General features: G+C 40.0%; 1 protein-coding gene across 2 annotated transcripts in view; it reads right to left on the bottom strand.

Annotated features, from left to right (window-relative positions):
• The window catches only part of XIRP2 (xin actin binding repeat containing 2), a 266,144-nt gene that overhangs the window by 31,562 nt on the left and 218,518 nt on the right, over window positions 1-16,064 (bottom strand). For both annotated transcript variants that reach the window (XM_054723424.1, XM_054723423.1), the window contains exon 4: window positions 12,929-13,066. In XM_054723424.1, coding sequence (XP_054579399.1) covers window positions 12,929-13,066 — 138 coding nt within the window. The remainder of the gene's footprint in view (window positions 1-12,928; window positions 13,067-16,064) is intronic.

Raw genomic sequence — 16,064 nt, 5'->3', positions numbered from 1 at the left:
TCTCCTGAGCCTATTTCTTGTACAAAAAAAAAAAAAAAAAATTAATTATAATAGTACCTAGTTCAGAAGGTTATTCGTTTCATAAGTGCTATTTTAGTGTTTGCTTTCTTTATGTAACAAATATTCATTGCACACCTACTTTGTGTGAGCTATTTTCCCAGTAACTCAGTATACAAACTAAACAAGCCCCCCCCCCCCCCCGCCAAAAAAAAAATAAAAGTGAACAAAAGTACATTGTCTGTGGCTATGTCAATGAATTTAACCATGAATTCTTCATTCTAGAAAAAACCCAGAAACTAAAAAAGAAGCAGGTTCCAATATATAAAAATTTCCCCTTACTAGGGAATCAATGGATTTGGGGTGTGTGTGTGTGTGTGTGTGTGTGTGTGTGTGTGTGTAGGGGTTATTCAGAGAGAAATAAGCAAAGAGGTGCCTGTGCATTTCATAACTCTTCCCAATCCTCTGGTTCAAAGCATCAGGGTCTCACTGATTTAAACAGGAATTATAATTTTCTAAAACTATATTGGTTTGCTTGGGTGGGGAGTATAAATCATGGACACAGACAACAGTATGATGGTTACCAGGGGGGAAGTGAGGTGCAGGGAGGATGAAGAGGGACACAGGGGTCAAATATATGGTGATGGAAAGAGACTAGACTTTGGGTGGTGAGCACATGATGAAATATACAGATGATGTATTATAAAATTGTACACCTGAAACTTATATAACCAATGTTTCCAATAAATTTAATTAAAAAATAAAATAGAGTAGGGACAAGAAAGAAGGAGAGCCATTATCTTTAAGTAACTAAATATGCAAAGATCTGCACAGTTACAAAATGTCTTTAAAGAATCCAAAAATTAATACGCATGCGCAGAAATTTTTACTATATATTCATTCTTAACATATCACTGGATCTTTCATCATAATATCATTTTCACTATTATATCAGGTAACTAGACATTTTGCTTTCCTTTTTTAAGCGTTGGTGGTTCAGAGACACATCGTTTCTAGCAATATAATTTCGGTCATCAAGTGCAAAGATTCAACAAATAGAAAAATCAACCTCAGAAGTTAAAGTGGTCTCAAAATTGCAAAGAGGTTCTTACAAAAAAGGATGAATAACTATTTGCTTTAAGTAGTTGCTTAAATATTTTACATAAAAATATACATCAGCAAGTAATAAAAATTGAGTCATTTAACTCCTATAGATTTATAGAAATAAATCAGATGAAATGAAATTTAAGGACATACTCTTTGACCTATACTGGATTTTGTCCCACCTAAGCTTACCAATACCAGTGCATTGTAAAGGACAGAACTCGTACACACTTGTTGGGAACTCATGACTAGAGCCCCAGTTTGTTCTAGAAGGATGGGTCAGAGCAGATGAGATTCAAAAAGGCTTCGAAGCAATGATAGGTCTTTAACGCTTATTTCAAGCAGTGTGGTCTATGAAGTACTAAAAGATAAATTTGATCACATGTCTCAAAATTATAAAAATTGATATTATAATGAGCATAGGTGCCAAATACAGCACTCATGATCATTTGATTTAAGTAATTTAACTTGCATTTTGTGCAAAATGCTATTGTCTGTCTCACCACTGTTTTTATAGGAAGAAACCAACATATTTGAGTTTGATTCTGATACAGAAAAATTAGTTTTATATAATTCTCTCATCCATACATTTTCACACTCCCTACTTCCCACAAATTATTTTTTCTCTCTCTATTTTCTGTACCCAGTCTTGATGTTATACTTTCTCATTATCATAATATCTTATGTTGTCATGAAAGGCCTAGAAAAATAAAGACAGTAAAGAAAGGAGTTGAGGACAAAAGGAAAGCTTTTTTGATCCTCCAAAAGAAAAAAACAACCAATAACACCAACAACAAAAATGCGATTTGGGGAAACTTTGCTGATATTTTTGGAATAGTGGTACAAATGTTTATGTTAGGCTCACAAACTGAACCTCAGCCTAAAGTGGACTTCATCAAAGTCTCCAAAAGCTCCCCCAAATATTTCTGAACACTGTGCAAATGATGAATTATAGTATTCAAATTGTTATAATTTGTCCTCTGTACAAAAGAAATGAATTTAAAATGCCACAGTAGGATGATGTTTTTAGAAGGCTCTGGTATTTGCCCAAGGATGAGGAGAGTCGACTGAGGGGCGTGGTCATCTCTGGGATAACAAATCCTGGCTCAGGTTGGAATTGTCATGTTCATTACTGTACATTAGAATCACCTGGAGAGTTATAAAATCCCCTGGTCTCTGATTACATGCCAGAATTAGTGAATCAGAGTTACCTGTGCTTCCTGGGGGAGTTCTGTGTATCACCAGAGTTGAGGCCCACCTCCAGGAGGGTGTAGATGACTTAGGTGACCAGAGCTCCCACTAATTCCATGTCCCAGCCCACCAGGGAGAGTGATTTGATTCTGATTCTTTATCCAGTCAAGGGAGAGGTAGGAGGTGGTTGTCAGGGACTCTGAAATCTGTCCTGACTCAGGTCCAGAGTGATATAGAAACCAGCAGACAGATGCCTCATTGAAATCCACTACCACTACACTCCTGTACTGCAATCCAGGGGACGCTTGGGTAGTAGCACATGGTAGGGATTTTTTAAGGACTGTGGATGCCTTTCTAAACAGACCAGAGTCATGCAAACCTTAATGGACACCAGGGAACAATTAGTGGTTCGTTGGGGCTTGTAGAGAAACCTCTCTTCCTTTCATCCTGAGAAATACAAGTTGCCATGGAGTTTAGTTTGTGTTTTGCCTTTGTTTTTTTTCATATTGGTACAAGCAGTACTACATGCAGTTAATTTATTTGACAACTTGAGCAACAAATTGTTCCCAGAATATAATTCTTTACTATTTGATTTCTGTACGAAGAAGGTACAGGATTCCACCCTGACCTACAGAACCGCAGGATGGTGTACATGGGTAGAAAGAGCGGAGACACAGATAGAAACAGCTGTAGGAGGTCACCAGCTGCAAAGTATCCAGGCAGCAGTGGCCAGGACACAGGTGTGAAAAGCAGTAATAGAATGGCCAATGTGAGCATAACAGAGATAGGTTTGAGTGCAAGAGTGGAGGCAAAATGAGTCAATTTATTAAATAGGCATCTAGAAACCCACAGTTGGATTAGAGTTTGTATTTCCAATTCTTGCTGAATTGAAAAAAACAAACAAACAACACATGAGTTTCTAGTATAAAGTATAGTTGGTCTGCTGTATGGCACAGTTAGGAACTGTAAAGTTTTGGTTAATAGATATTACCAATCAACTGAATTCTGCATAAGCCAGCTTCTGCAGCTCTGTCCTCAACTGGATTATAGACTTTAATTGGTAGAGGCCATTGTTTTATTGTTTGATTTATTTAGAAAAGAGTTGGTCTTCTGATTCTGAGCCAGCATGCAAAAATTAATTTTATGTTCTTTTCATCACAAAAACAGGCACTGAGAAAGAGTTGTAGAAGGTAAATTGCTTAACAGGTCTGGACTTGGAAGGGAAAAGAGGTAAAACATTTGTTGTTAGAGTTTTTATTGTTTAAGAATATATTTTTACTAGATGCCCAGTGCACGAATTTGTGCACGAGTGGTGTCTCTCAGTCTGGCCAGCGATTGGGACTATTAGGGGCCATCTCGCCCAGTCTCGGGGAGGGATTGCGAGAGGTTGGCCAGCAGTGGGAGGTTGGCTGTGGGAGCACACTGACCACCAGGGGGCAGCTCCTGCATTAAGCATCTGCACCCTGGTGGTCAGTGCATGTCATAGCAACTGGTCGAACAGTTGTAACAGTCACTTAGGCTTTTATATATATATACACTAGAGGCCCGGTGCATGAAATTCATGCACGGGGGTGTGTGTCCCTCAGCCCAGCCTACACCCTCTCCAATCTGGGACCCCTCAAGGGATGTCCGACTGCCCATTTAGGCCTGCTCGCCTGCCTGCCTTCCTGATTACCCCTAACCACTTCTGCCTACCAGCCTGATCACCCCCTAACCACTCCCTGCCAGCCTGTTTGCCCCTAACTTCCATCCCCTGCAGGCCTGGTCATCCCTAACTGCCCGCCCCTGCAGGCCTTGTCCCCCCCCAACTGCTCCCCCCGGAAGGCCTGGGTCCCCCCCAACTGCCCTTCCCTGCAGACCCAGTCGCCCTCAATTTCTCTCCTCTGCTGGCCTGGTCACCCCTAACTGACCTCCCCTGCAGGCTTGATTGCCCCCAACTGTTCTCCCTTGCAGGCCTGGTCCCTCCCAACTTCCCTCTCCTGCTGGCCATCTTGTGGCAGCCATCTTGTGTCCACATGGAGGCCGTCATCTTTGACCACATGGGGCAGCCATCTTGTGTGTTGGAGTGATGGTCAATTTACATATTATTCTTTTATTAGATAGGATAGAGGCCTGGTGCATGGGTGGGGGCTAGCTGGTTTGCCCTGAAGGGTGTCCTAGATCAGGGTGGGGGTTCCCTTGGGGCATGGGGTGGCCTAGGTGAGGGGCCTGTGGTGGTTTGCAGGTTGGCCATGCCCCCCAGAAACCCAAGCGGAGGCCCTGGTATCTGGGATTTATTTATCTTCTATAATTGAAACTTTGTAGCCTTGAGCGGAGGCCAAGGCAGGCCAGAGCAGGCAGAAAGGTTGGCTTCCTCCATTGCTGGGGAAACCCAAGCCTCCTGCTCTCTCTGTGGCCACAGCCATCTTGGTTGGGTTAATTTGCATACTTTCTCCTGATTGGCTGGTGGATGTGGCTTGTGGGTGTAGTGTAGGTATGGTCAATTTTCATATTACTCTTTTATTAGATAGGATAGATTGATTTCATAGAGTAAGGGAGAGGGAGGGAGAGAGAAACATCAATGATGAGAGAGAATCAATGATCAGCTGGTTCCTGCATGTTCCATACTGGGGATTGAGTCTGCCACTCAGGCATGTGGCCTGACCAGGAATCAAACCACAACCTCCTAGTGCAAAGGTTGACTCTCAACCACTGAGCCACACTGGTCAGGCAGAGTTTTAATTTTTAACAGAGTAAAACTATTATGTCTAATCTACCGATTAGCCTTACTTTGAGCCTCTCAAGGACAAGTCTTGTGTCCTTTAGGTTTTGTGTTTACCTGAGACCAAGGAAACATGCACAGGGATCCTGCTCTGCTCACTCAGCCTGCATAAGGTTCATGTGTCTGCCAGCCTGTCTGGAGAAAGCTCATGATGACACTCTGGCCTGTGCCCAAGGGAAAGAACAGGTCCCCAGCAAACAGGGGCCTTATTTCTTGGTATGTGTACACATTAACATTGCATGTTGAAATATACTTGCTATATTTTATTAAGACAGTTGTAGGAATATATTCATCTTCATGGTTTCAACTGCACAAACCAGAAAATGCCATGAGGTAAATTTTATCCCTCACAATTACTTTTCCTTCCCTTCCATTCATCAGCTGAAACAGGCTGAGAAACCACAACCCTTGTAGAAATGGGGAAAAAATCAATACTCCCTCAACTCTTCCTCTTTTCCTCATTTATTCAAGCAGTGTAGTAGCCTCTTTTTCTCCTGCCTGATTCAATCCATATATTAATTATATTATTTTCCTCTCGGTACATCTTGTCACAATACTGTGACTAAAGCAGTCTTCAAAGGCAAACATTATGTTATTCATTTGCTCCCGCTTAAAAAACAAACTTCGATTCATAATGGCATCCCAGGGCTGCAGCAAACCTGTGCACATTTTAGGGCTATTCCTCTCTTCAGAGAGGTCCCCCTCATCTGGTCATTTCCTAGAGCTGAGGTTAAGCATTTTTTCCTCAAAAGAAGACCTGTTATGACAACTTTTAAAATATGCACTGAAGTTACTGATTACTCCAGAGCAACACATGCCCAAAGCATACACAGGCGTGTTAATTTTAAACTAATCTTTAATTACCCAATGAGCTCTTGGGAAATGATTGTTTCTGAAGGCCAAAGAACTGAAAAGAAAGCTAAGGTGTGAGGCACAGAGAGATATTACCCTTCTTTGCCTTTTTACATATACATAAAATGTTTATGAGTCATATTCTACCTTGAGAATAATTACCACTTGATAATGCTCTCTTGGTCATCATGCAATACTACTGATGAACATACTAGTAGCTGGTGTTAATTGAACAATTCATATATGCCAGGCATTACAGTAAGAGTTTTATATGGGCCATCTCGTTTTATTTGTAAAATATGCCTGTTATTTCATCATTGTTTTACAGAAGAGACTAGGTGGCTAACTCAAGGATTTTAACTTGAGATGTCTGACTCTGGAACCAGCAGGCCTAACCATTACTCCAAACTGCCTCATTTTGAGTTAGATTATTTTAAATGGTAATAGTTATTTAAAATTGGTGCACACAATTAAAGGACAACACAAAGCATGCTTGTGGTCACAACCTTACGTGTTGATAGAGATCTAGGTTCAGGTAGGGGCTGTTCATAGCAATCTATGACCTTGAAAAATTATGCATTTGGCAGAAAGTTAAAGGTTGGCTTAAAGCACTTTTATGAGAAATGATTTGCAATGTGGACATTTAGCTGATAAAAATATGTTTGCTAGAAAATAATTATGGGTCACCTTTTAAGAGTCTAAAATACATAGATGTCAGATTATATCTGTCACAAGCTGTCAAAAATAATTTCTATCAACCTAGAATTCTCGAGGGATTGTGCCAAATACAGATAATCTTACAGAGTGCTAATGTTGACATTAGGATTTTTGTGACACAGATGTATGTGGAAAGAAACAATGTCTTGCAGCTCGCCTTGGTCCACATCAGACTTGGCAACATGGAGTGAAGGTCAGGAATACTTCAGACTCTTGACATGGATTTGGTGCAACCATTTTCACATGAAAGCAATTACCTAAGCTTTGCATTGAACTGATTACTCCCAAAGATTTTGGGGCTCCATCTGTTCTCTACTTAAGATATCCTACCTAATAATAGACAAATATGCAAATTGACCATACCTCCGACATACCCACAAGCCACGCCCACAAGCCACACCCACCATCCAATCAGAGCGAGTATGCAAATTAACCCAAACAAAGATGGCCACAGCCACAGAGAGCAAGGTTTCCTAGGTAACAGAGGAAGCCAAGCTTTCCACCTGCCCTTGCCAGGCCTAAGCCTCCACTCAAGCTACAAAGTTTCAATTATAGAAGGTAAACAAATTCAAACAAATGGCAGCAGAATGGAGCTTGAGAGAGCAGGCCAGGGTTGCCGCCGGCAACAGGGGAAGCAAAGCTTTCCGCACACCCTGGCCGGGCCCACCTGCTTAAGGCAACAAAGTTTCAATTATAACCCCAACACAAATGGCTGCCTGCCTCGGAGGGAGCCCTGGGCTTGGCTCCGCTCCAGGCTACAAAGTTTCAATTGTAGAAGGAAAATAAATTCCAGATACCAGGGCCTCCGCTTGGGTTGCCAGGGGGCGTGGCTGGCCTGCAAACCACCACAGGTCCCTCGCTCAGGCCGCCCCTCACCCCAAGGGAACCCCCACCTGATCCGGGACACCCTTCAGGGCAAACCAGCTGCCCCCCACCCCTGTACCAGGCCTCTATCCTATCTAATAAAAGAGTAATATGCAGATTGATCATCACTGCAACACACAATATAGCTGCCCCCATGTGGTCAAAGATCCTGCCCCCATGTGGACACAAGATGGCCACCACAAGATGGCTAGCAGGAGAGGGCAGTTGGGAGGCACCCGGCCTGCAAGGGAGGGCAGTTGAGAGGGACCAGGCCTGCAAGGGAGGGCAGTTGGAGGTGATCAACCCTGCAGGAGAGGGCAGTTAGGGGTGACCAGGCTGGCAGAGGAGGGAAGTTGGGGGCAAACAGGCTGGCAGCAGAGTGGTTAGGGGGTGATCAGGCTGGCAGGCAGAAGCGGTTAGGGGCAATCAGGAAGGCAGGCAGGCAAGCAGTTGGGAGCCAGCAGTCCTGGATTGTGAGAGGGATGTTCCACTGCCCGTTTAGGGATCCGACTACCCACCGGGATCGGGCCTAAACGGGCAGTCGGACATCCCTCGAGGGGTCCCAGATTGGAGAGGGTACAGGCTGGGCTGAGGGACAACCCCCCTCCGTGCACGAATTTCGTGCACCGGGCCTCTAGTTTAAAAATAATAAAAAAGCAACTCCAGAAAAGAAGAGCCTTCTAGGACTTCACAATTCACAAGCAAAGAGCTACTCAGTACTGCATAAATACAGGGAAAGAAAATGAAGATGAAATTCACAGGAAAAGATGAGAATCAAACCCTATGTGTGAGACTGTGGCACAAGGAATAGACATCTCAGTCTGCTCATGGGTCTGGGGGGAATGGGAATGCTAGGAAATTAGATTGTGGGGACACTGCAACTCTGTAAATATTCTAGTCCCGCTGTTGGCAAACTGTGGCTTGTGAGCCACATGCGGCTTTTTGTCCCCCTGAGTGTGGCTCTTCCACAAAATACCACGGCTTGGGCGAGTCTATTTTGAAGAAGTGGCATTAGAATAAGTTTAAGTTTAAAAAATTTGTCTCTCAAAAGAAATTTCAATCTTTGTACTGTTGATATTTGGCTCTGTTGACTAATGAGTTTGCCGACCACTGTTCTAGTCGTTGAATTGTAGGGTGACATTTATGGTATGAAAATCATATCTCAATAAAGCTTTTGGGAAAAAAATAAAAAGAGGAAGAATGTCTTTTAAAAAAATAAACCCTAGAACGGACAAGTGAAAATGAACTCAGAAAAAAAGACAATGGCTTTTCATGCCAATAACACATCTATTCTAATCTGCTCCAACATATTTTAAGACACCCTTTTAAGCATGAGGGGATGAATTATTCAGAATGCTCTTCCAAATTGAGCCTGATTTTAATACATGGATTAAAAACATCCCTCTTAAGTGGTCCTTTCCATTCTAGCATTAAGAATAACAAATATTTTCGCTGGCATGGAATGCTAAGAACTCCATCCTAAGGCAAGGCCGGAAACAATGCTGATGAGATATTTCTAGCCTAAATATCAACAGGAGATAAAATGAGTGGTTATAATCCCTTAGCAGGGTTGGGTTTCATTCATAGACATTGGAATCAGGAATGACTGTTTTGAAAAGCAGAATCTAAATGGGTGATGTTGAAAATGGTGGATATTACCCAAAGTTTGAAATGTCCGGCATAAATGAGTGTTTCTCTATCTTCTACCACATTTTTAAATTCTATTTCAGAATCCCTTTTCAATAGTTATAAAAGAGTCAGATCAATCATAAAACAGAAGGGATCTTTAACCTCAACGATAGTTTAATTTTCAAAACTTGTCTAGTGCCTAGAGGGCGTGACTTAGTGGTTGAGCGTAAACCTATGGAACCAAGAGGACATTTTTCCATTCCTGGTTAGGGCACATGTCCAGGTTGCAGACTTGATTCCCAGTGGGGGGTGTGCAGGAGGCAGGCAATCAATGATTCTTTCTCATCACTGATGTTTCTATCTCTCTCTCCCTCTCCCTTCCTCTCTGAAATCAATGAAAAACAAAAAATATATATAAACTTGTTTAGCCCCATTGCTAATTTCCCACACAAACTGTTACCCAATCATCAGCTAATTATACTGAAACATCTGACTTAAATACATTAGGAAAAAAATAAGCAGATTGGACTTAATTATTATACTTTATGAAATTATTACTGATGGTGACATTAAATATTGTTAGAAACCCAAAAAAGAAATGTTCTTTCTCTTAACTCTAATGAAACTTGATTTCCAAATTAATATTAATTTTATGTTGACAAAATAAAAATATATAATATATAAATTTTTGGCCAGAGGCAGACTTAGTTGACAGGTAAATCTCAAGGACTTTTAACAAGAAAAGTCTGGGAATACCCGTAGAACCAACAACAGCTTGGGTAAGACAGAAATAACTGTCTGTCCCGACCAGCAAGCATCTTGTCCTCAATCTCTGCTGATAAAGAAAGTGATTTTTAGAATGTATCTGATAGCTTTAAAAGTTTAAGTTAATATCTAAGACAGAATTTTTCTACATTTTCCACTCTATTACTAAATTGAATATGTATTTCAAATTTCCAATAAGCATTATAAAGTTATTCATTTTCTAAAATGCAGGTAAATTTTTTTTCTTTCTTTTCCTACAGATTTTAGCATACAGTTCTATAAATTGTCTTTAATAGTTTGTTTTTACATATGTCCTCTTTATATTTTATTTATATTGCATTGCAATATGAATTAGGTTTAGTCATTCCTCATGGAATTATAGCATGTCTAAATGTAGGTAATGAAACTGAGAGGTCACTACAGACCCAGAGTCATGCAGATTTGACTTCTAGTGCCTGGTTGGTTTTTTTCCTACTCCCACACACAGTATTTCATATTCATAGAATAGCATCTACATCTTTTAATAATAAACTACATTTGCAAGGAGATTATTGTGAAAGTATGTACAGTTTGTTGGTTGCCTTTGTATTTACCTAGTATTCACTTATTCCTTATTGATAACGGTATATGCTGAAAATTTAGGGAAACAGGGACAGAGGCCTAAGCCAACCAGCATCTCTGGCTATCGCAATTAGTGCTAATAGGGCTTGTGTGTCTCATTTACAGCCAATTAGATGTGGTAAGGCCTTTTCCTGGGGCTTCTGAAAAAGGGTTCTTACCCTTTCTCTGCAAAAAAAAAATTTTTTTACAACTATCTGGGGACAACCTGGGTGAGAATGGGGGCAGTTCAAAGGAAGCAAGGCTGAGAGGTAGAAAAGAAGAAATACAGTAAAGATGATACTTAACCTTTTTTAAACAAACACTTGTGTGGTGATTAAAATGGGCCAGGCACAATTTTAAGCACTTTACAAATATAACTAACTATCCTCTTAACAAACCTATTGAGGGAGTACTATTATAACCTTGACTTTGACTTTAATTATAATTGAGAAAACTCAATTGTCACACAGCTAATATGATGGAGCAGGAATTTGGACCCAAGTGATCTGACTTCAGTTTCTGTGCATAGCCACCATACAAGGCACATATTTTGAGCCCTTATATCAATGAAGATTCTTACATACTTAAAAATGGGTTCTAAAAAAAAAAGGAAGGAAAGAAATAAATCCTTGATTTGTTGCATTTGGCAATTTTTCCTGATATAAATATTTTTACTATGGCTAATTTCAAGCTATTAACATGACACCATCTGGCTAACAAGATAGCTAAAAATTAAATAATCCAAGAGTTGGGCATAAGCCAGCTGCTCTGGTATACCACTGGAGCTTAAAACAAACCTTCTTTCCATAAGATTGCCTTTTGGTGAATCTATCAGGTTGCTTTGGGTTTCAGCCACTCTGGGTTGGGTTTTCTGTCTTGTAATATTAAAGAGTCCTCACTGAGTCCAAGTTTCATGGATAATGAAATACTTTCACAGAAATAGTCCTTTGTTATTATATTAGAACTCTATAATAACCTCATGAATAAACAAATCACTCAACAGGTTTCTCATCGAACTTATCAGAAACAGAAGCTTAAGTGGGTTATGAATTTGATTTATGTAGTATCGGGCACAGAATTGCCAGACCCAGTGCAAAATGCAAGTGTAGGGTCCCTTGGTAAGGAACTATTCAGAACTTCAAGAAGATGGAAGTAGAGCATTAAGCTAAGTGCAGGGCCCTTCTAAGAATGGGACTCTGTGCAAATGCCAGCCATACACCTGTGAAGGTACGCTGTGCCTGTCACTCAGCTGCTGACAGAGGTGGCCTGTGACCTCGGATCCACAAGTCCCATAGCCCTTACACGCTACTGTAGTGCTTCCTGCAAAACAGAGGCTCTACAATGCATTACCTACATTCCTATGTAGAATTTGTTACTTAAATTATTAATAATAACTGTATTTTGTCTTGTTGACCAATTTCAAGTAAACACAATTGACTCACTTATATGTTGCAACAGCTATATATAAGATTACAACTATATCCTTTCTTAATTTCTTATTTACATTATGTTTCCTTTTGGTAAAATTAAAAGAAATCTTACATAAATGTATTAAGCTATCTATATTGCATGTTTTTTAGTTTTCAGACAATGCCAGAAAAAGAAAACAAATACTCCTTCACATATCAGATTTTTAATTATTTTATCTGATATACTTTCCCCCACCAAACATACCAACTGCCTTATTTTTTAAAATGTAGGCAACTCTAAATATTGTAGAGATTAAAAAACAAACCCAAAAACCCCTTTTATCTCCTACTACAAAAGGCCTAAGTGCAGCCGTTTATAATGCGATTCCTTATTTTCAAAGTACCAAGCTCAGACTAATGAGTTTTATTACTTAGATTCTTACATTCAAATATCATTATATCCCACGATAATATTTAGAGATATATGATAATGGCAGAATGAAATGGGGAAAATCTTTTATATAAGGTATCATTATACCGTTTTACATAACATCTGGGTTCCACTAGCCAATTTTTGATGATTTTTTTAAAGAAAACAGAAAACTCACTGCAATAAAACAGCTGAATAACGCTTCAGATTTAATTTGTGCCAACGACAAGCAGATAGTTTACTAGGAATTATAACCTAGAAGAAGAGGCTCAATATAAAAACTTGTACTCAACATTTCTACTTACCTGCTGACTAACCTAAGCTGTTCAATTTTCATTTACGTTTGAAACATTATATGCCGAGAGGAAAAATATTCCAGCATGGTTCCCAAGAAATGTGGCAAAATTCTCCAAGAAAGTAAACTGGTACGTTGATATGCTTTAAAAATGGTTTTCTAAAACATGTACGTTTTACCATTTTTTGTTAATGAGGAATGAAAATAAATGTACCACTAAAGGGGTGGGGTTGGTAGGGGCAGTGCCTACACTGGCACTGAAATGAGAGCATTTCAACCTTACTTGATTTATCCATGAACTATAGCAGTATTACCTGCTCAGATCTGTTCTGATGCTGGTACTGGTGCTGAGAAAAGGTATTATAGGAAGAAGCGATTTTGTCCTTCTCAAACTGTTGCTTCACTCTGGCCAAACCGCCAGGCACTGTGCACATGTCTGCTTCCTCCATCATCTAGGACCATTTAAAAAAAGGAAAATTCAGCTTTATATTTTTCTCAGGATAGGATTCTCAAGCTATTTAAAAAAAAAATAGTTGACAATTATTAATGGGTGATATATTTAAAGAGACATTAATATATGTAATTATTTCAGTATACCCTTACAGAATCCCTTAGTAAAAATAATCTCTCCATGTTGTTTTCTCATTTATCTGCTTTTTGATATAGGTTACAAGAATATTAAAAGTATTAAGTTAATTCTCCTTTCAGATCTTGATGTCTGGAGATTAGAACTATTAGAATGTATTTCTCTAATAATACATAGAAAGTAGAAATTAAAATGCTAGATTCGATTTTAACCCAATAATATTGTCATTAAAATCCGACATGTTATAGGCAACACATTAAGAATATTAAAAACATTTGACTCACTCCAAAATGTATTTAAATCATCAAGGATAAATAAAATAACCTCGGAGTATCTCTGAGGCAAAAATATTAATGTCAGCAATAATAACAACTACTGTTTACATAGTACACTGTGAGTTGCTATGTACTTACAAATATCTTGTCATTTGATGCTTCTCCATTTTCTTTGAAATATGGATACTTATTACCCTGATTTTTTAAGTCAGGAAATTGAGGTTTGGAAAAGTAAGGCAGCTTGTGAATTGTCACAGCTCGGGTGTGAGTGTTGGAGCTGGAGTTGGAACTCACCTGGTTCTGTCTTAATCACAGCTGTCTGTCTTAATACTTGTTAGCCTTAAAGGACAGGCAGAAAAACAGCAGCTATACCACCCCAGGACTCAGCTTCTAGTGTTGGTGTGTGAGGACAGGTGGGGGCTAAGATTATAAGGATTCTAGCTTGTCACTGGCATTTTACAGATGAGAGGATCTATTTCAACAGGCAATATTTGGAACAACTTGAAAAACATTGAGGAGTCTTGTCAGAGTCTATGCCCCAGTGGGAAGTGCTATAACTCAAGGGCTTTGCTTTTGATAACTTAGTACACTCCCCAGCCCAGCAGGCACTCAAGCCCAGATGGGAAAGACAACTCTCAAGCAAACAGGCCTCCTGCCAACCCCCCTCCTCCAGGTCTCCTTAAAACTGGGAGCAGACTCAGCAACACTTCAAACCACAGCAGGTCTCCTGAGGTCTGGCTCAGCCCTGACATAACCTTGGAAGCCTTGAGACATGGAAGTAACTGGATGCCCTGGATGCCGGTGAGCTGAGGTTTGCATGCCATGGACTGTGGATTCCTGTGGACCTGGGATCGTTACCCCAATACATATTCTCTCTCTCCCTCAAACAGATACGAAAAACCTCAAACTACTGTCTTGAGGTTTCCCACATTCCAAAATATTGGAGACTAAATTGATACTCAAGATTATCTGAATTCTAGCAAATATTCAAGTGGTTGCTTTATGAAGTTCACAACCTTTCCCCAGGTACATGGACTCTTAAATAATTAAGAATATGCACTCTATGGAAAAAAGGGATGACTGTACACTTATATTTACTAGACAGATATTTTGTCAGATTCTGCAACAAACGTCCTGGTCAGTTACTGCCATTTGATACATGGTAAAGTCTGAGAAAGTATGGCGTCCCTTTTGAAATTTGAGATCATGAAGGGGAAAGGTGAATTAAGACTACTGTCTTTTTATTTTTTTAACCCCTACCATTTAATTTACATCAGTAGCCTTTCTCAATTGAGCATCTATAAAAGATACAGGGTGGGGCAAAAGTAGGTTTACAGTTGTGAGTACAGGAAACACAGAGTTTATGCTTATATTGTTATGTATTAATTATTGCATTATTTATTTGTATTATAACTGTAAACCTACTTTTGCCATACCCTGTATATAAATATTAAATTATAGAAATTAAGGTAATTATTGTTAAGAAAAACCTTACTCTTGCCAACAAGTATAAACAATGTCCAAATCATATGTAAGTTAATCTGGTAAACCCCAGCAATTATGCTAATAAATGCATACTTTCCCAGTATGTGCATTTTCTCCAAAACATCAATTCCTATACTGAACAGGTTGCCTGTCATCTACCAAATAGATTAAAAAACATATATACCCATTCCTTTCCTTTAGCATTGTGCTTTGGAACAGAGCAAATTGTATATGCAAAATGCAGACAGTTGTTTATTTTTACTAATACCGACGTGATCCCTAACTTCCCTGGTACTGCTGCACTACAGCTGCTGTTACTCCCCCCCCCCTCAACTCCCCCCTCACCCTCCCCCGCCCCGCCCCCTGTGGAGCAAGTCCTTTAAGCTGTAGTTTAGTGATGGTGATAAGGTTTCCTTGTTCAGCTCAGATTGTAAATGAAGGTTTACATATGTAGATGGCAGGTCTTACTCAAGGGGCAGTCAGTAGCCTAAGCTGGCTCAGACTGAGATCCCCTCCCATGATTTTGCCTAGTTTATCACCATGTACTAAACATCCCAACTAATCCATGTTCTTGTAAATGACCACCTGACTTAGATTGTTTTGTTTTGAACCTTTTCATGTTTATCCTTATTCTAGGTTTCTTATTCTTGGAGTCAGAAATAAGACTTAGAATCTAATGGATATGCCAATAGTAAAGTTATCTTAATAAGTTAAATACCTAACATGGAACCTACCTAAAACTGTTAGTTTAACAATAATTCAAATACCTTACACCAAAATCTAGGTAAATATATTACACTAGAGGCCCAGTGCTCGAAATTTGTGCACTCAGTGGGGGGGGCGGCGGGTCCCTCAGCCCAGCCTGTGCCTTCTCGCAGTCCGGGAGCCCTCAGGAGATGTCCGACTGACGGCTTAGGCCTAAGCCGTCAGTCGGACATCCTTAGCACTGCTAAGCATGAGCCCGGCTTCTGGCTAAGCGGTGCTTCCCATGTGGGAGTGCACTGACCATCAGGGGGAAGCTCCTGCATTCAGCGTCTGCCCCCTGGTGGTCAATGCACGTTATAGTGACCAGTTGTTCTGCCTTTCGGTTGATTTGCATATTAG

The sequence above is a fragment of the Eptesicus fuscus genome, chromosome 11, assembly GCF_027574615.1.
Source record: "Eptesicus fuscus isolate TK198812 chromosome 11, DD_ASM_mEF_20220401, whole genome shotgun sequence".
NCBI classification, from domain to species: domain Eukaryota; kingdom Metazoa; phylum Chordata; class Mammalia; order Chiroptera; family Vespertilionidae; genus Eptesicus; species Eptesicus fuscus.
The sequence above is the reverse complement of the archived record's forward strand: the minus strand, read 5'-3'. Positions and strand labels throughout refer to the sequence as shown.